A 16,993-nucleotide genomic window follows, 5' to 3' on the forward strand; every position below is an offset into this window, starting at 1 on the left:
AATCTCCTTATTTGTAAAATACTACTATACTTCTTAGGACTACCGTGAGAATCAAACACATGAAATGCTTTATAAACCAAATGCGCTAAAGTAAAAAAGAATAACTGTTTTGTCTTTTTCGGCTTCCAATAGCCTTATTTGCCCAAAATTGCCTATAGGATAACAGCTTTAGCAATCCTTTAGAAGTGATTATTCTGAAAACATGTGCCACATATGATATAAAAGGTTAATATCCTTACGATGCAAATAATTTAAATTCATATGAAAAAGATAAATATGCCAATTTATGGGAAAATGGGCAAAGGGTATGAGGAATTAACTCGAAGAAAAAAAATTAGCAATGGCCATGTGTAAAAGTGTCCAACCTGTCACAATTACTTGTCTGTAATGCTTGTAAGCTGGGAACACCATTCCAGAAAGCAAACAGCTTCTCCGGAGGTTTTTTGAGGATCTCCAATACCAGTGACTATGCTCCTGACTTTTAAGATGCCAGCCTCTTCCTCTTCTCTGCAATACTATCCCCCAGGAGGTCATGGGGGGTATGGCATGCCCTAAGAGGGTCTTGATGTTATTCGGTTTCCCTTCAATTCATCAATTATTTCTTGAACACAAAAACAAGGCACTAAGATATCAGGAGCAATCCAACTACATGGAAAGACCTCCTCAGCAGAAGAAACAAAACTTAATGGGTGACAGCGACATCTGTGACTCCAAAGCACAGGAAGACAGTGCATCCAGGAGAAGGCAGGAGAGCTCTGCCTCTCATTAGACTGTGCACCCTTAGGCAAGACTCTTAGCCACTCTCAGTCTCCATTTCCTCAATTATAAAATGGGGTTAACAACAGTACCTGACTCATGAGGCTGTTACAAAAATTAATTGAAATAATGTACACAAAGCATTTAGCATGGTATCGGGCAGATGGCAAGGTTTCAATAAATATTAGATCTTATCTTTAGTAGTATTAAATTATATAACAATTCCGTGATGTTACTATGAGTGACAGATTCTATAACAAACAGGCACATAGTGCTATGGGAACATGTGGGAGAAAGATTTTAATACTAATTGTAAAATGAGAGTGGGGGGTATAGACCTGGAAAGATCTCGTGAAAGAAGTCAAAGTTAAAACAAGCTGAGAGGGATGAGCAGGAATTTAACAAAGAAAATTAGAGGCTTACTACAGACCACATGAGCAGAGAATAGAAAGGCCCAGGTACTCCAAGGAACTTCAAATGGGGGAGTGTCCAACTTGACGGCCTCATGTGGGGCCCAAGGGCACAGTCTGTCTTTGCTGTTCCCTGTAGGGTGCCATAGATGGTCAGCTCTACCAGTGGTATCTGAAAACATCTGAGCTCACGCTAATTGACTCAATGGCAGTACTTGGTAGGTAAGAATGGCTCTTTCCCAGCCCCACCTACTGAGTGTAAGCCAGGCTCTCAAGAGAAGAAATCTGCTACTAACAGCTAACGTTTATTAAGTATTTACTATCTCCCAGGTATTAAACACTTAACATGTATTATCTGATTTCATTTCCCCAGTAATCTTATATGACAAACACCAACATCCTTATTCACATTTGGGTAATTGAAGGTATAGAAAAGAGAAATAATTTACCTAACATCATTGTCATAGCTGGCAAGTGACAGGAACAGAACTCAAACCCAGCTAGACTACCTAGAGAGTCTGTATTTTACTACTAGGCAATACGTAGGGCACGGAGGAAAAAGCACCCCAGACAGGGAGCCAGGGCAGCTAGCTTCTACCCAAGTTCTAACACTAAATAGCTGTCTGCAAACTGAGCAAGTCATTTCACTCTCCAGCCGAGTTTCCTCCATTGTAACAAGGAGGCAGGCGCAAATGACACTTAAGAGTTTTGTCTTCCTCAAATAATTTTTATCTCACCCTAAGATACAATTTTCACAACTGATACACTAAGCAGTGTCTTGGGGAAATGCAGATTCTCTCAGCAAGCTCCCATAAGCTTTTTATGTGACCCCCATGGTTACACAACTCAGCCAGGAAAAGTCCTTCTCGTCAGTGTAGGAATTATCAACACCCCACTCTGGTCATCAAAACGGGGTCTCACACAGGAAATTTCTGTCCACAGGACTGGGAAGTTCCATGTGCCATGGCCGTCATGGAGGACCCGTTCATTTTCATCAAGTTCTGCTGTACTAGATGACAGATAATTTCCTTCCACAAAGGACATTTAAACTATCTGGAGGATCTGCTTAAAAGCATAGGTGCGGCCGGGCGCGGTGGCTCAAGCTTGTAATCCCAGCACTTTGGGAGGCCGAGACGGGCGGATCACGAGGTCAGGAGATCGAGACCATCCTGGTGAACACGGTGAAACCCCGTCTCTACTAAAAAATACAAAAAACTAGCCAGGCACGGTGGCGGGCACTTGTAGTCCCAGCTACTCGGGAGGCTGAGGCAGGAGAATGGCATAAACCCGGGAGGCAGAGCTTGCAGTGAGCTGAGATCCGGCCACTGCACTGCAGCCTGGGCGACAGAGTGAGACTCAGTCTCAAAAAAAAAAAAAAAAAAAAAAGCATAGGTGCTTGTGCCTACCAGACCTCGGTCCAAATTCTGAATCTACTGCTCATGAGCTTTGTTTGCTTTGGCAAATTACCAAGCATCCCTATTTATGACCAAGTATCTCTATTTATAAAAGGAAGTTAGTACTTCCTCATACGGTCACCGTGAGGATTAAATGAGACAATATGTGTCATGTGACTGGCACAACGCTTGATGGGTAGCACAGTCTCAAAAAATCACAGCTTACAAGAAAAACAACTTAAAACAAACCCTGCTCTACTCCTGTGAACTAGCCAAAAGCCATGAAGTGTGTTATGCTTTCCCATACTCAACAGGGCCAAAACCTGACCTCTTTCCCTTAAGACCTACCTTTTGGCCTGTGTTCTCCCCGAGCCACCTACAGTCTCAATTCAGAAACCTCAAAGCAGTCCAGGAGACTTCCCTGTGATTTCCACACCAAACTCACTCAGACCTACTCACACAGTCCCGAGTCCTGCAGATCCGACACCTGGCCCCCAACACCTCCTGGGGCTGTCCTGTCCTTTCCGTCTCCACTGCTGTACTTCAGTCCTGCTGCTTCTCTGCTTCTCGCCTGAACTACTGCTCCTCTCTGCTTCCAGTCTTGCTTCTGTATGTACCTTCTCCAGGGCGATCATCTTCAAATGCAAATCTAGCCATCTTCTTATCTAACAATCTAAAACCTCCCCCAAGCTTCTGGGATCAAGCTTAAATTTACCGGCTTAACCCAAGAAGCCCTGCTCGATGAGCCTCTGCCTGTGCCTCCGTGCTAGAATGTGCTTCTCCCTTGTGCCCGTAAACTATCACTGGCTCTTCACAGGCACACACCACTGTCACCTGCTTCAGTTGGCCTTACCTGATCCTTGCCCCTTCTAATTTAAATGCCCCCCTGTTGCTATCTCTTCCTAGACTCAAACTGCTTGAGGGGTAGCAACTCTCTGTCCTTGTTTGACCTGGTATCCCTAGCCCTTAGCAGTGAGTCACATACAACAAGTACTTAGTAACTATTGTGTGAGTCAGTCATTGACTTTCTACTGGTTGATTCCAGTGTTAGAATCCCAGCAGAATTACTCTCCTTTATCTTAGCCAGTCACCTTCAATGTCAGCCAGCCTTGGGAGGAGCAGGTATACATCAAACTAATACCCACCAACTCCCCACAGAAATCTCATCTGGAACACTGAGCTGGGCATGAATAATTTCCTTCTTAAGACCAGCAGCCAAGCCTGTCTCAGGTCAGGCCTGGGAAACACTCAGGTACCACCTCCTAATACACAATGGCACGTCCAACAGGAGATGCAAGGTTAAACACTGAAGTTATAGTTGTTAATAGACCCATTGTGGCCAAGACCTAGGTCTTATTCATCTTTTTATCCTCAACAATGCCTTGCAAGATAGTAGGAACTCAAAATTAGTGACCTCCATATATGAATCTGAAAAAAAAAATTAGCTTTAGGGAGGGACTAGCATTCTGGACTATTTGAACTTAGAGTCCCATTACATGTATTTTTGAAATATTTCCATAATGAATCTATAATCTCCTTATTTTACCCATCTTTGTATTCTAAATGTCTAACAGGTATCTTTTGCATAGCAGACACTCAATAAACACTTGCTGAATCGCACAGAATTAGCTTGCACATCAGTTGCTAGCAAGGCAGACAGCTGTAGTTTTGCTTGTCGTAGGAGCCACTCTACGCATTCATGAGATGCAACCAGAAGAATTCCTCTTCTACTATGGACAGTTCACCACTTCCCATTAGTCTTAGGGCAACAGGACCTTGACAATGGGTCTTGGCATCTTCTGCCCTGTACACATACCGGGTCACATTGTATACGTGAACATCAGTGTGCGTGAATAAGTGTGTACATCCATGCACATACACATTAAAAGTTGCGCCAAATCTATATGGTCAAGATGATATTCCAGGCTTACCACTGGCAGCATTTCTCTGCGTGTGCCACCTTAGGTGTCAGTATTCCTGAATGGAGGCCATGTAGTACACACTAAAATAAGCACCTAACCAAAAGTTGAGAAATTATAACCTCTGGCCCCACCTCTGCCAGTAACTAGTTGGAGATTAACATCTCTAAACCTCCCTCTTCTCATTTCCAAATAAAGATACTGTCCACCTACTGCATGGAGTCGTTGCAAAGAACAAATACGAACACAGTAGCAAAGGCACTTTGAAAACTACGGCATGCTTTACACAAGAGAGCTCACACTGCTCCCCACACATATATGGAAGCAGTCTCTGGCCTGACTGTCCCTGCTCTGGTTTTGAGACAGCTCAACTGCTTCCCCATATTTACCTTCCCCTGTTCAGAAGCCCAGGGAACAATGGATGGTGACAGGGGGATGGCTCAGGGTCATTTCTGTTTGTGTGAGCCTCTGCCCTGTAGCCCCTGACGGCCATTTCAGGATGTGCTTATGCAGCCCTGCTTTGTTTCCATGGAGACAGGAAGCTCTGCTTCTCTTCATGCCTAAGCTAATGGTTTTCATCAAATCCCATTTCCTTTGAGACAAGTAAAAATGCTACGATGTTTCCATCCATACTTCCTCTTTAAATATGAACAACAAACATACCTCACAGCCTTCCTCCCACCAACGTCTGTGCCTCAGAGGCAGGTGCCTCAGTCATTTCCACGCTTGGCATCCAGGGGTCCCTGAGCACCAGTGGACGCGGCCTGCCCCCTCTCACGTGGACTCTCTCCCTCACCTGCCCAACCTAGGCGCCATGTGTGTTCCCCCTTTAATTTCTCTCTCTCTGCTTTGGGAACAGCCTTGGTACATAACATTCAGCTGCCTGCAGGTCACAAGAAACCTGCTCCCTAGGTTTCCGACCTATTTCCCAGGCTGCTTCTGAATTAAATCCTCACTAAATCCCCACTCTAAGGAGAAAGCTTACAATCTTTCCAAAGGCATGTGAGAGCCAACCAAGCAGAAGAGAGAACCCATGGCCCCTCCTGTACACAGGACTGGCTGCTGCTGAACCCCCTGCAGACACCAATAAAGCCCACCCCCAACTGTGTTGAGCTTCAGAATGAGAAAAAGAAACCAGGTCAGAATGATTTCAGTCCCAGCCTGTAAGGCCCCTATTGTGAACACTCCTTTAAATGTCAAAATTTATTCATACCAGCTGTTCCCAGCTGTCACTGTCACTTCCTAGGCTTCTCTAGAAGTACTAAGGAGGCATCTGCCATCCCAGTTCCATGACATCGAACCTGTGCAGGCCATCTCCCAGAGGAGCCCATGGCCCCACAGCTGGCTCAACCGAACATCCACAGGCCGTTAAGCAGGTGATGGCCACCTGGACCTAACAGGCTGAGAAAATGTATGTTAATATTATCGAAGGACATAGGCAGCTAATAAGAGCTAAGGGCTACTCCATGCCAGACCCTGGGCTAGGGTTTTGTATATGATAGAGCTTTTGCTATCCCATTTTACAGACGAGGAAGCAGGCTCAGAGTAACTTATCCAAATTCGCAATGCTAATAAGTGGTTTCTTACAGGGTTAGGCTTCTCACCCATGAATGTCAGATGCTAAAGCCCATGCCTCTTCCAATGTACAACTCTATCCCATGGAGAGAAAGATGTAAGAGAATGAAAAGATGTGATTCCAAACCAGAGAGAGTCCATGTGGTCAGACACAAGGCACTGTCCAGTAGGATAGTGTTCTGTTCCATTTCCAGCTCTGTTGAGACACAACTTGAACCTATATGGAGCCTCATCCAGAACACCAGTGGCTTTCGTTAGCACAGCATCTACTTTTCTCCCCAAATATATAGTAAGAATCTGTCTTAAGTTTTCCAAACTAAAATATATACACACTTAGGACAAAGAATATCAGATAAGATTACACAAACATGACATTATCTTCTCAGTAGAAGTACAAGAGGAGGTCCTGTGGTCAGGCTTCTCTGGGGGCCAGAGTTATGGAGGGTGCACACTGGAGTCATAGGTACTAGCTGGCTGGAGACAGTAACTTCTAGCAGTGCTTAGGCACAAAGAATGCCAACAAACACTCATTTAATGAGTAAATACAGAAGAAATCTCTTACGTCTTAAGACTCTCCACTCAAAATAAACATTATTAAAGTTCTTACTTCTTTACGATGTCTTCAGTTTTTCCCTCATATCCATCTCACAAATTACCACCACAGGCTCTTAGTAGCACGTAGTTGGATTACTATGGTTGTTTCCTGCTTAATCCTACTGAATCTGGTCTCTCTCCATGCCAATCCTTCCCCCACGGATGTTAGATGAATATTCTTATATACGCCTTTCATCCTACACTTTTGTGTGTGTGCAATATTTTTACTTTAAAATTTAATTTCTATTTTTTCAAAGTAACACATGTAGAACTTAAAAAGTCAAATAATTTTGAAAGACTTCTAATGCAAAACTGGCAGCCCTCTGCTTTACCTCTCCTAACCCCTGAATCTCACTCCCCAAAGGCAGCTACTTTCAACTCTTTTACCTGTTTCTTCTGGTATTCATTTCCAAATTTCTAAATATTATACTTAAACACTGAAATGTCTTTATCTTTCCATTTTAGATATTCCCTAAATACTTCCTTACTGTGGAACCTAAGATTTCAGTCTTTGACATCTCCTTTCCCTCCCCATATTCAGCCTCCTCCATCCACTTAAGGCAATCACAGCACCATAAGGGGCTATCTCAAAATTCGGCATCAGCAACATAAATTTGGTTGACAATTGAGCTGAATAGAGGACCTACCTACTATGTTTATATTTCTTACTGGTAACAATTTCATATTTCATGGAATTAAATGCTGTTTTTTTGTGTATGTGTGTGTACACAAATACATAACATACATATTCACACAGTCATGTATCACTTAACAAAACGCATACATTCTGAGAAATGCATTGCTAGGCAATTTTGTTGTTGTGCCAACACCAGAATGTGTACTTACACAGACCTAGATGGTACAGCCTACTGCACACCTAGTCTATATGCTGTAACCTATTGCTCCTAGGCTGTAAACCTATAGAGCATATTACTACGCTAAATACTGTGGGCAATTATAACACAACATGAAGTATTTGTACATCTAAATACATCTAAACACAGAAAAGGGATAGTAAAAATATGGTATAAAAGATTAAAAAAAAAAAAAAGGTACATCATATAGGGCACTTACCATGAATGGAGCTTACAGGAAGTTGCTCTGGGTGAGTCAGAAAGTGAGTGGTGAGTGAATGTGAAGGCCTAGGACATTACTGTACAGCACTGTAGACTTTATCAACACTGGACACTTAAGCTACACTAAATTTATTAAAAACATTTTTCTTTCAATCAATTAATCTTCACAGACTCTAACTTTACCTTATGAACTTAAAAAAATTTAACTTAGACTCTTTGGCAATAATGCTTAGCTTAAAACACACATTGCACAGCTGTACAAATATATTTTCTATCCTTACATCCTTATTCTATAAGCTTTTTTTCGATTTTTTCTTTTTTACTTTTTAAAATCTTTTGTTAAAAGCTAAGACACACACACACACACACATTAGCCTAGGCCTGCAGAGAGTCAGGACCATCAATATCACTGTCTTCCACCTCCATATCTTGTCCCACTGGAAGGTCTTCAGGAGCAATAACACACAGGGAGCGTCATCTCCTATGATGACAATGCCTTCCTCTGGAATACCTCCTGAAGGACCTGCCTGATACTGTTTTACAGATAACTTTTTTTAAGTAAGTAGGAATCAATTGTAAAATAACAATTAAACGTAAATACACAAATCAGTAACATAGTCATTTACTGTCGAGTACTATATACTGTACATAATTGTATGTGTTCTACTTTTATATGATTGACAATTCAGGTTTTATTTACACCAGCATCACCACAACCATGTGAATAATGCATTGCACTATGATGTTAAGATGACTATGATGTCACTAAGCCACAGGAATTTTTCAGCTCCACTAAATCTTATGGGACCACTGTTGCATATACATCAGCCATTGACTGAAATGTCATTATGTGGCACATGACTGTATATAGTTTCAGCAAAACCATAAGCTCTTTTGAATATAATAACACACATTGGGGAATACATTAGTTTTATTTTTTTCTGACAGATAGCATTTTTAGAGGCCTCTGTCACCCTACCCAAATCTGTGCTTGATAATCTCTAGGCTTCTGTCATCCTAGACTTCCCTTCATCACCCTGGGAATCAATCTCCTCCTTCTCTCCTCCATTGAATCCCTTGTTTCCATGAGTATCACGTTCTTCTCTTTCTTCAATTATTTCCTTATTTTTAGTGACTCACATTCACCGGTAACTTTTTCAAAATGGATATCTAAAAATATTGTGATTCCATCCTAAAAAACAATTGTTATTTGAACTAGGTATAGAATTCTATCTTGGAAATTATTTTCCTTACGAAAGTTTTAGGAACTTCTCTATTTGTTACTAACTTTCAGTGTTGCCATTGAGAAGCCCAAAGCTATCCTGATTCCTATTTCTTTGTAGATAAATTCCATCTCCTTCCTAATTACCAGGCACTTTCAGAATATTTTTTAATCTGATGTTCTGAAATTTCATGACGATTCACCTTGGTGTGCTTGCTTTCCATTAGTCATGCTGAGTTTTCAGTGTGCACTTCATTATTAATTAAACTCATTTGTTCCCTTTTACCTCCATACCCACCTTCTATCTCCCTGCTATAAAAATTATCATTAAAGTAAAATAAAAATTTAAAAAATTACAATATATTCAAAATGTGCCTTTGATTTGAATGTATTTTCACAAACTGTATGTTTTGTGTGCATGTAGTTTTATGTAAATGGTATCATATCACAGTGATTCTTTCTTGTTTTCACTAAAATCTATGTTCTTAAGATATCTTATGTTTCATGTGTACACAGTATTTGTTGCTCTGTGCTACATAGGATGCCACAGTACACACTGCTACATACTACGCCATGGTATACACCAAATGTTTTACCTATATAATCTCCCAGTTATAGACATTCAAGTTGCCTCCAACTCCCCACAACCATGAAATAATGCTGGAAAGAACATCCTTGCATCTGTCTCAACACATCTTTTAAACTGGCAATGTGAGTCTTTTGGTTCTGGGAACATTTCTTGTATTTTTGTTAATTTTTTCCTTTCCATTTCTCTGTTCTTGTTATAGAACTCCTATTATAGTTAAAAATTGGATCAATCCTGTTTTGTTGTTCTATTTTCTAGGTAATTTCACCAATTTTATATTCCAAACATTTATTATCTTTATAGTTTTATTACATTCTTATATTTTTACATTATTTCATTTTTATATTTAATGTAAATTTACTTCGTAAAATGAATGTACACTTTACATTAATTTCCAAGAGCCCTTAACCTCTAAATGTCTTTTTTTTATTTATTGGTCTGTTATTCTGTAAATGAAATGGTTTCTCTTCTATCTCTAATCGTAAATACAGCTTTTAAAATTGTCTTCTACTCTCTGCATTGTTCATATTCCCTCAATTTCCTTTTTTTATTCATGATTTTGTTTTTTATTCTTTCATGTTGGGCATTTTCCTCAAATGCTGATGATCTCTAGATGTGTGTTCATATTTAAGAGCATGGCACAAAAGCTCATTGACAACTCTGTATGTAAGCTTGCAGCTTGTGGAATGGTGAGTGTAATGGGATGACTGGAAGCCCCCCAAAAGATCTGTTCACATCCTAAGTCTTGGAACATGTGAATGTTACTTTATTTCAAAAAATAATGTTTGTAGATTATTAAATTAAGGATGTTCAGATAAGAGATCATCCTGGCTTATCAAAATGACCCTAAATCCAATGACAAGTGGCCTTAGAAGAGCAAAGTGGAGGGAAACTGCACAGACATTGAACAAGAGGCAATATGATCACAGAGGCAGAGATTACAGTGATGTGGCTATAAGCCAAGGAATGCCTGGGGCTGCCAGAAGCTAGAAGAGGAAGAAAATCAATTCTCCTTTAGAGCCCTTGGAGGGAGCACAGCTGTATTCATCCATTTTCATGCTGCTAATAAAGACATACGCAAGCCTGAGAAATTTACAAAAGAAAGATGTTTCATGGACTCACAGTTCCACATGGCTGGGGACACCTCACAATCATGGCAGAAGGTGAAAGGCACATCTCACTTGGCAGCAGACAAGAGAAGAGAGCTTGTGCAGGGAAACTCCCTTTTATAAAATCATCAGGTCTTGTGACACTTAATCACGAGAACAGCACGGGAAAGACCCACCCCCATGAATCAATTACCTCCCACCGGGTCCTTCACAACACCTGGGAATTGTGGGAGCTACAATTCAAGGTGAGATTTGGGTGGGGACACAGCCAAACTATATCAACTACCCTGCCAGATTTTGGACCTCTACCCTTCAGAACTATAAGAGAATAAAGTTTCTCTCACAGTTTTAAGCTGCAGAGCTACAGTAATTAGTTGAAAGCAGCCACCGGTAATTAATATAACGAGTCTCACCAAAGATGATGAGATGGGAACCTGTTTCTCTGGTCTCCCCCAAATATCAGTATAAATTTGTCCCTTCTCTTCAGACAGACAGTTTCCCACGAGAGGAATCCTCTCAACTCCTACCAGGTTGCTATGTTTTTAAGAGTCAAGCAGAAGTGGGCTGGACTATGCACATTCAGTTTGTAGACTTTCATTTAGCCCTCCTGTTTTCAGTACAACATATCAACACTACTCTCAGGTGTACCTGATGGTACAATTCCAGGCTTCTCTGATTCCACATCTACAGAGATTAAGTCTCCTAACTTTTGCTAGGGTGGGGGTTGGGTGAAGCAGATATCTGTCAGCATTGCCTGGAGGTTATAGTGGGGTAGGGCAAGGAGTCTAATGTTCCTTACAAGGACTTTGCATCAATCCTCCTGTTTTTAGCACTATGCCTACCCCAGCTCTCAGACCTACCTGGTGTCTCCAATTCCTGAGTGTTTCTAGGGCTCTGAAGGACAATCAGTTTGCTTTTATACTGGTATTCCCTAAACAATTAAACTTCAGCTTTCCTACCACTGTCAGTTGCCAATTTTTTCCTATGTTCAAAAATGTTGTTGACATCTCTCATCTCTTGTCATTCCTCTTGTTCCCTTTGTCCTAGTGCCCTTCTTAAAATTTATTTTCTGTATTAGTGGAGTTTCAAGAAATGACCAACTTAGTTCAATCTGCCATGTTTAAACACAAGTACCACCTTATAAATTTTCATTTGAAGAACGTATGCCACTCTGACAAAAAATTAAGTTCAGTTTTGCTTAGAAAAATAAAAGAATCTCTAAAATATATCTCCATCTTGGCTATCCTAAGATGTTACATTATAATTTCTTCACACTCCATGACAAGTCCCATTTTTTCATCTTTGCTTACGGTGTAATGTTCCCCTTCCTGAAATGTTCACTCCCATATAGTCTGTGTAATCCTACTACATATTTCATAACCCAAGCAAAATCCCAATCCTTCATGAAACTATCCCTGATGACTTCAGACTACATAGATTTGTTCTTTCCTCAAAACAAATGATTATATCTTGTATAAGTCAGTAAAAGAACTATTCTCCATTTCATGTGTTTGCATCATCTTCTTAGCAAAACATGTTTCTTAAGGAGAGGAACCACACCTTATACTTTGTGTGCTCCTGGCAATGCTTACCATGGTATTGGACACCAAATAGTTGCAGATTTGTACAAACTAATTCAAGCCACAAATATGAGAGTTGATGCCCAATACACTACAGAGTAATTAACTTTTGAGGGAAAGCCTGTGTCTAATTCAACTTTATTTCCCTAACAACCAGCACAATGTTTGACATAGGTCTCTGACTGCTGAGTTACTGAATGAAAGCGTGGATGAATAAATGAACTCTCACTAGATACTGTGTTCAGTGTTGTGCCTGAGGTCAAGACTTTTTAATTCCTGAAAATAATCAAGATTATTAGAACGACAGTTCACTACTGTATTCCCAGCATCTAGAAAGCATTTGGCACAGAAGAACTGCTCGGTAAGTGTCTTCTAAATGAAGGTTAAATGAATGAATCTGCCATGAGTCAAGAGGTATTAGTTTACAGTTAGCAGTCAGCAAATGAGTTAAGAAGAGAGAAACATCTGGCTCACCCGGAAAGCACTCCCAGGACTAGGTTGAGAACAAAGAAGGATCCAATGATGATGAGGGGGATGAAGTACAGCCAATTCCAGGTGGCTCCTAAGGCATCATTGGTCTGAAAGAAAGAAAAATGGTTCCTTAATACTTAAAGCCATCTTCCATAAATAAAGCTAACATTCCTGCAGCTTCACAGAGGGTGATATAACAAGCGCAATGCAATACAGTTAAATATTGCCTTACTCCATTCCCAATTTGGCATTACTATGAGTTAGCTCACAATATCCCATGTACATAATGAAGAACATAGCATCAGCCTCACCCTAATATACTGAGTTGGAATATTCTCACACCCTCACTTAGCACATGGGAAGACAATACAGAAAGGTCAGATACTTTTCCAAAGTCATGCAAACAACCACTGGTTTTACAGCATTTGGTAATGTAGGTTCTAAGCCTCTGCACACAAAATTGGGCAAATTCTCAAAAAGACAAAGGCAGGTTGTGCCCAATCTATTCCATGGATGCTAGCAAAGGCCTTGACAGGATTATTTAGAAGAAATGTTAGGGTCCTCTGTGTCTTGCTCAGCCCTTGACCCGGACCCAGCTTGCTTTCTTCCATCACAGTACAATAGTACAGAGCTGGCCCAGGCCTGGCCCCAGCAAGGCTCTGGCCAGAACAAGGAACAAATCTAGATTTGAAGAGTGATCACTTGCACTCTAATGTTAACACTCAGTGAATTAAAAAATGCCTGCAAATCCATATTCTGGATTCTCATATCACGAACCAGTTGCAAGACCCTTCAATGGTCAGGGATTGAGGAAGAATTATATCTTATGACTTAAACAAAAGAAAGAAGCAATTCTTAGCAGGATGTCTTATTAGAACCTTGAAATAGAGCTTGGGACCCTCTCTAAAAGCTGTACCACTGAATTAAGGGTTCTCAGTCTTCCCTTTGACTCTTCCTCCCCTGACAGCACCTCCAAGTCTTTCCAAATAGTCTTCCTGAATTGCATTTCACATATGCAGGGCTTTGAAATCCCTTCAACCCCCCACCCACTCTCTCACACACAAACTCTAAGACCCATTTGAAACTTACAACAGATATTTTATCTTTAATTCACTGGAAAAACAAGGCCAAAGTCAAATGCCATGCCTAAAACTCACAAGCTAAATTAGTAAAATTAAGACGAGAACTCAGAATTTCTATGGCAAAGTATTTCTTGTCCCTCCAATTTACCTTTTCCCCCCTCACTACTAAATTTTGAAAACGTATTTTGATTCATTGTCCTCATGTTTCCTGTGGACTTCTGTGACATTCTCTTGTTTTCTCCCAAATTATCTCCCATTCAAATATTCCAGTCTGCAGAATATAGCCTCTTACCAATCATGGCAGCTATCACTGTATAGTCTATTCATCCATTAAAAACAGTTTGACTTTTATTTTAAGTTCAGGGGTACATGTGCAGGTTTGTTATATGTGACTCATGTCACAGCGGTTTGTTGTACAGATTATTTCATCACCCAGGTATTAAGCCTAGTACCCAATAGCTGCTTTTTCTTGATCCTCTTCCTTCCCCCACCCTTCACCCTCCAAAAGGCTCCAGTGTGTTGATCCCCTCCCTGTGTCCATGTGTTCTCATCATTTAGCCCCCTCTTATAAGGGAGAACATGCAGTATTTGGTCGTCTGTTCCTGTGTTGGTTTGCTAAGGATAATGGCCACCAGCTCCATCCATGTTCCTGTAAAGAACATGTTCTCATTCTTTTTAAGGCTGCATAGTATTCCATGGTGTATATGTACTGCATTTTCTTTAACCATTCTGTCACTGGTGGGCATTTAGGTTGATTCCATGTCTTTGCTATCATAAATAGTGCTGCAATGGGCATATGCATGCATGTGTTTTTATAAGAGAATGATTTATATTCCTTTGGGTTATAAGCAAATCCAGTAATGGGATTGCTGGGTTGAATGCTAGTTCTGTTTTTAAGTATTTGAAGAATCACACCACTAAAACAGCTTCTAAGGCAATCTCCTTTCACCAAACTTGTGTGTTTTGTTCTGCCCCTACACTATTCAGAGAGAGATAATTGCAGTTGAAGCAGGATAAAAGTTAAAAGTAAACAAGAAAACACTTTCTGAATGGGAAGGGACAGATGCAGACACCTGCCAATTTCAGTGTGTAAGATGGAGCTCTTTGGTTCAATCAGGTCTGGTCAATTAAATACAATCAGGGAAGATGTGGGCCAGAACTCAGAGAAAACTGTTCCTGAATATTAGCAGAAAGATGCAGAGGAACTAGATGTCAAGAGTTGTGGAGGGTTTTAACGGAGGTAGGAAGCCATTTTCTCTGAGTTTGTTAAGACATGGACCTTCCCTATGAGCTGAAAAATGAATTGCAATGATATTTGTATAGCTAGCTCTGTGTTTATTCATGATCACAAATCAGTCCTTCTGTAAGGCTGGCTAGCTCTGATGGTTCACCAGTAGAGTTCCAGATTAACAGGGTTTATTCACTCTATGGCTTGGCCAGCGGCCAAACCCCCCAGCACCGCAACATTCCTTGGCAAGAAAAACTGAGTCTATATCCAGCACCCAGATAGGACTTTGTTGCCAATAAACATTAGCAGGTATCAGCAATAGCAATGATGAAATTGTGACTTTTAAGATATTTTTGTTCTTAAATAATTGAGCTACAGTTTGAGGGTGGCTCAGAGCAATTTCAAACGGGTGACTACTTGCAAGGGATGCTGTAAAGAGGATGTCCAAAATTACATTGTTGTCATTGCTAGAGATCTGTAAGAAGTTAATGTATTTTGTGGAAAAAGGGCTTCTGTAACCAAAGACATTTGGGAAACACAGCAGATTATACTTTCTTCTGAGCCTCTGACGAGATCCACAAAAAAAGAACATTATTTACCTTGTTTACCCCATCATTTCATAGACACTTTTGATCATGGAACCCTCATTTTCAGAGAAAATCTAGTAACACATCAAGGAATATAGTCTATGAAATGTAGGAACTACAATGGGTCAGAATCTGGAATGTGTTTCTCAATTCTATAAAAAACCATTGATGAGCAGTGTCTTTTGATTCAGCATTTTGTGAGTATGTTTTGGTGCTGCTTCAACCTATATTCAGGCAGAAACCTTAACTGTCTGCTCATTTCTGTATCTGGCACCTAACTAAGGGTTTGGCACACATAGATGGTCAACTAATCAAAAAATGTCCACGATTCTAATAAGAAGATTCTCCTGTTAAAAATACACTGATACAGTTCATTCTGATAGCCCCCCTCAATCTGTGGAGATTTCTCTGAATTGCCGCAAACATTATCCACCACAGTGTTGGGGCCTGCTGGATGAAAAAGGAGGAGGATGGGAACTAGAAGGAGAAAAAGAATAGCTGGGACGACACCAGCACCAGCAAGGCCCTAGGGGTTCTTGAAGATGACTGACAGCTTAAAAGATTCTTTTGGAGAAAGTAGCTTGACAGCTCCTGTAGGTTATCACACGCCTTTTAATAGGCTTGCCCCACCCTCTCCACACCTTGCTCCTCTCCCTCCTGTTTCATTCTTCCTGGCCAGGTGGCTTCCACTCCCCTTGCATGCTTGTCCATGGGTCAGTGACACACCCGGTAGGACAAAGGGACACACCTCGGCAGGACGCAGGCTAGCAAAGGAATGCGTGCTTCCCTTTTTCAAAATGGCTCGGCTCTTTCTGAGGCCAGTTGGGGCTTCAATCTCCTTCTGGTTCATCATTATTAAAACAAAATTGTCCAGTGTAGGAGAAACAACGACTCAAGTGTCCTTTGAGATTAAAAAAAAGCAGCAGCAACTGACAACTCGAGGCAGCAAGTACCCAGAAAGCATCTGAAGCGGGAGTCGGGGTGAAGTTGCCAGTTCAACAGTGGAGTTGTGACTGTTTTCTTTCTCGTGGTGACTGTTTTCTTTCTCGTGGTGTGCACGTTTCTGTCTCAGCAGGAGGTGCAAGAGAGGAAGGTTGCCGTGAGTGAGAGGTAGAATCACTCATTCTCTCTCTACAGCATTCCCCCAGCTTCTGTGACAGAGTGGCAGTTCTCACAAGCTCCTTTCATGTAAGACTTGCACTCTATTTTCCCCAGCAACTCTTCCTTCAGGAACACGGGACAGCCATGCTAAGTACTCCAATCAAGATCCTGGCCCCACGAGAACCTTCACAACCCAGGCCTCTACTGTGGAGCAGCTAAGGGAAACCAGGGCCCTCCCTGCAAAGAATGCTGCCCAGAAAATGCTAGCCCCTCCATCCCACACCACTCATGCAACACCTACTA

The 16,993-nt window shown here is 41.1% G+C and overlaps 1 protein-coding gene across 3 annotated transcripts in view; it reads right to left on the reverse strand.

Moving 5' to 3' along the window:
- CACNA1E (calcium voltage-gated channel subunit alpha1 E) overlaps positions 1-16,993 on the reverse strand; it is a 402,433-nt gene that overhangs the window by 143,451 nt on the left and 241,989 nt on the right. For all 3 annotated transcript variants that reach the window (XM_025385803.1, XM_025385786.1, XM_025385794.1), the window contains one exon: positions 12,696-12,799. In XM_025385803.1, the coding sequence (XP_025241588.1) occupies positions 12,696-12,799 (104 nt within the window). The remainder of the gene's footprint in view (positions 1-12,695; positions 12,800-16,993) is intronic.

Source organism: Theropithecus gelada, chromosome 1 (genome assembly GCF_003255815.1).
Source record: "Theropithecus gelada isolate Dixy chromosome 1, Tgel_1.0, whole genome shotgun sequence".
NCBI classification, from domain to species: domain Eukaryota; kingdom Metazoa; phylum Chordata; class Mammalia; order Primates; family Cercopithecidae; genus Theropithecus; species Theropithecus gelada.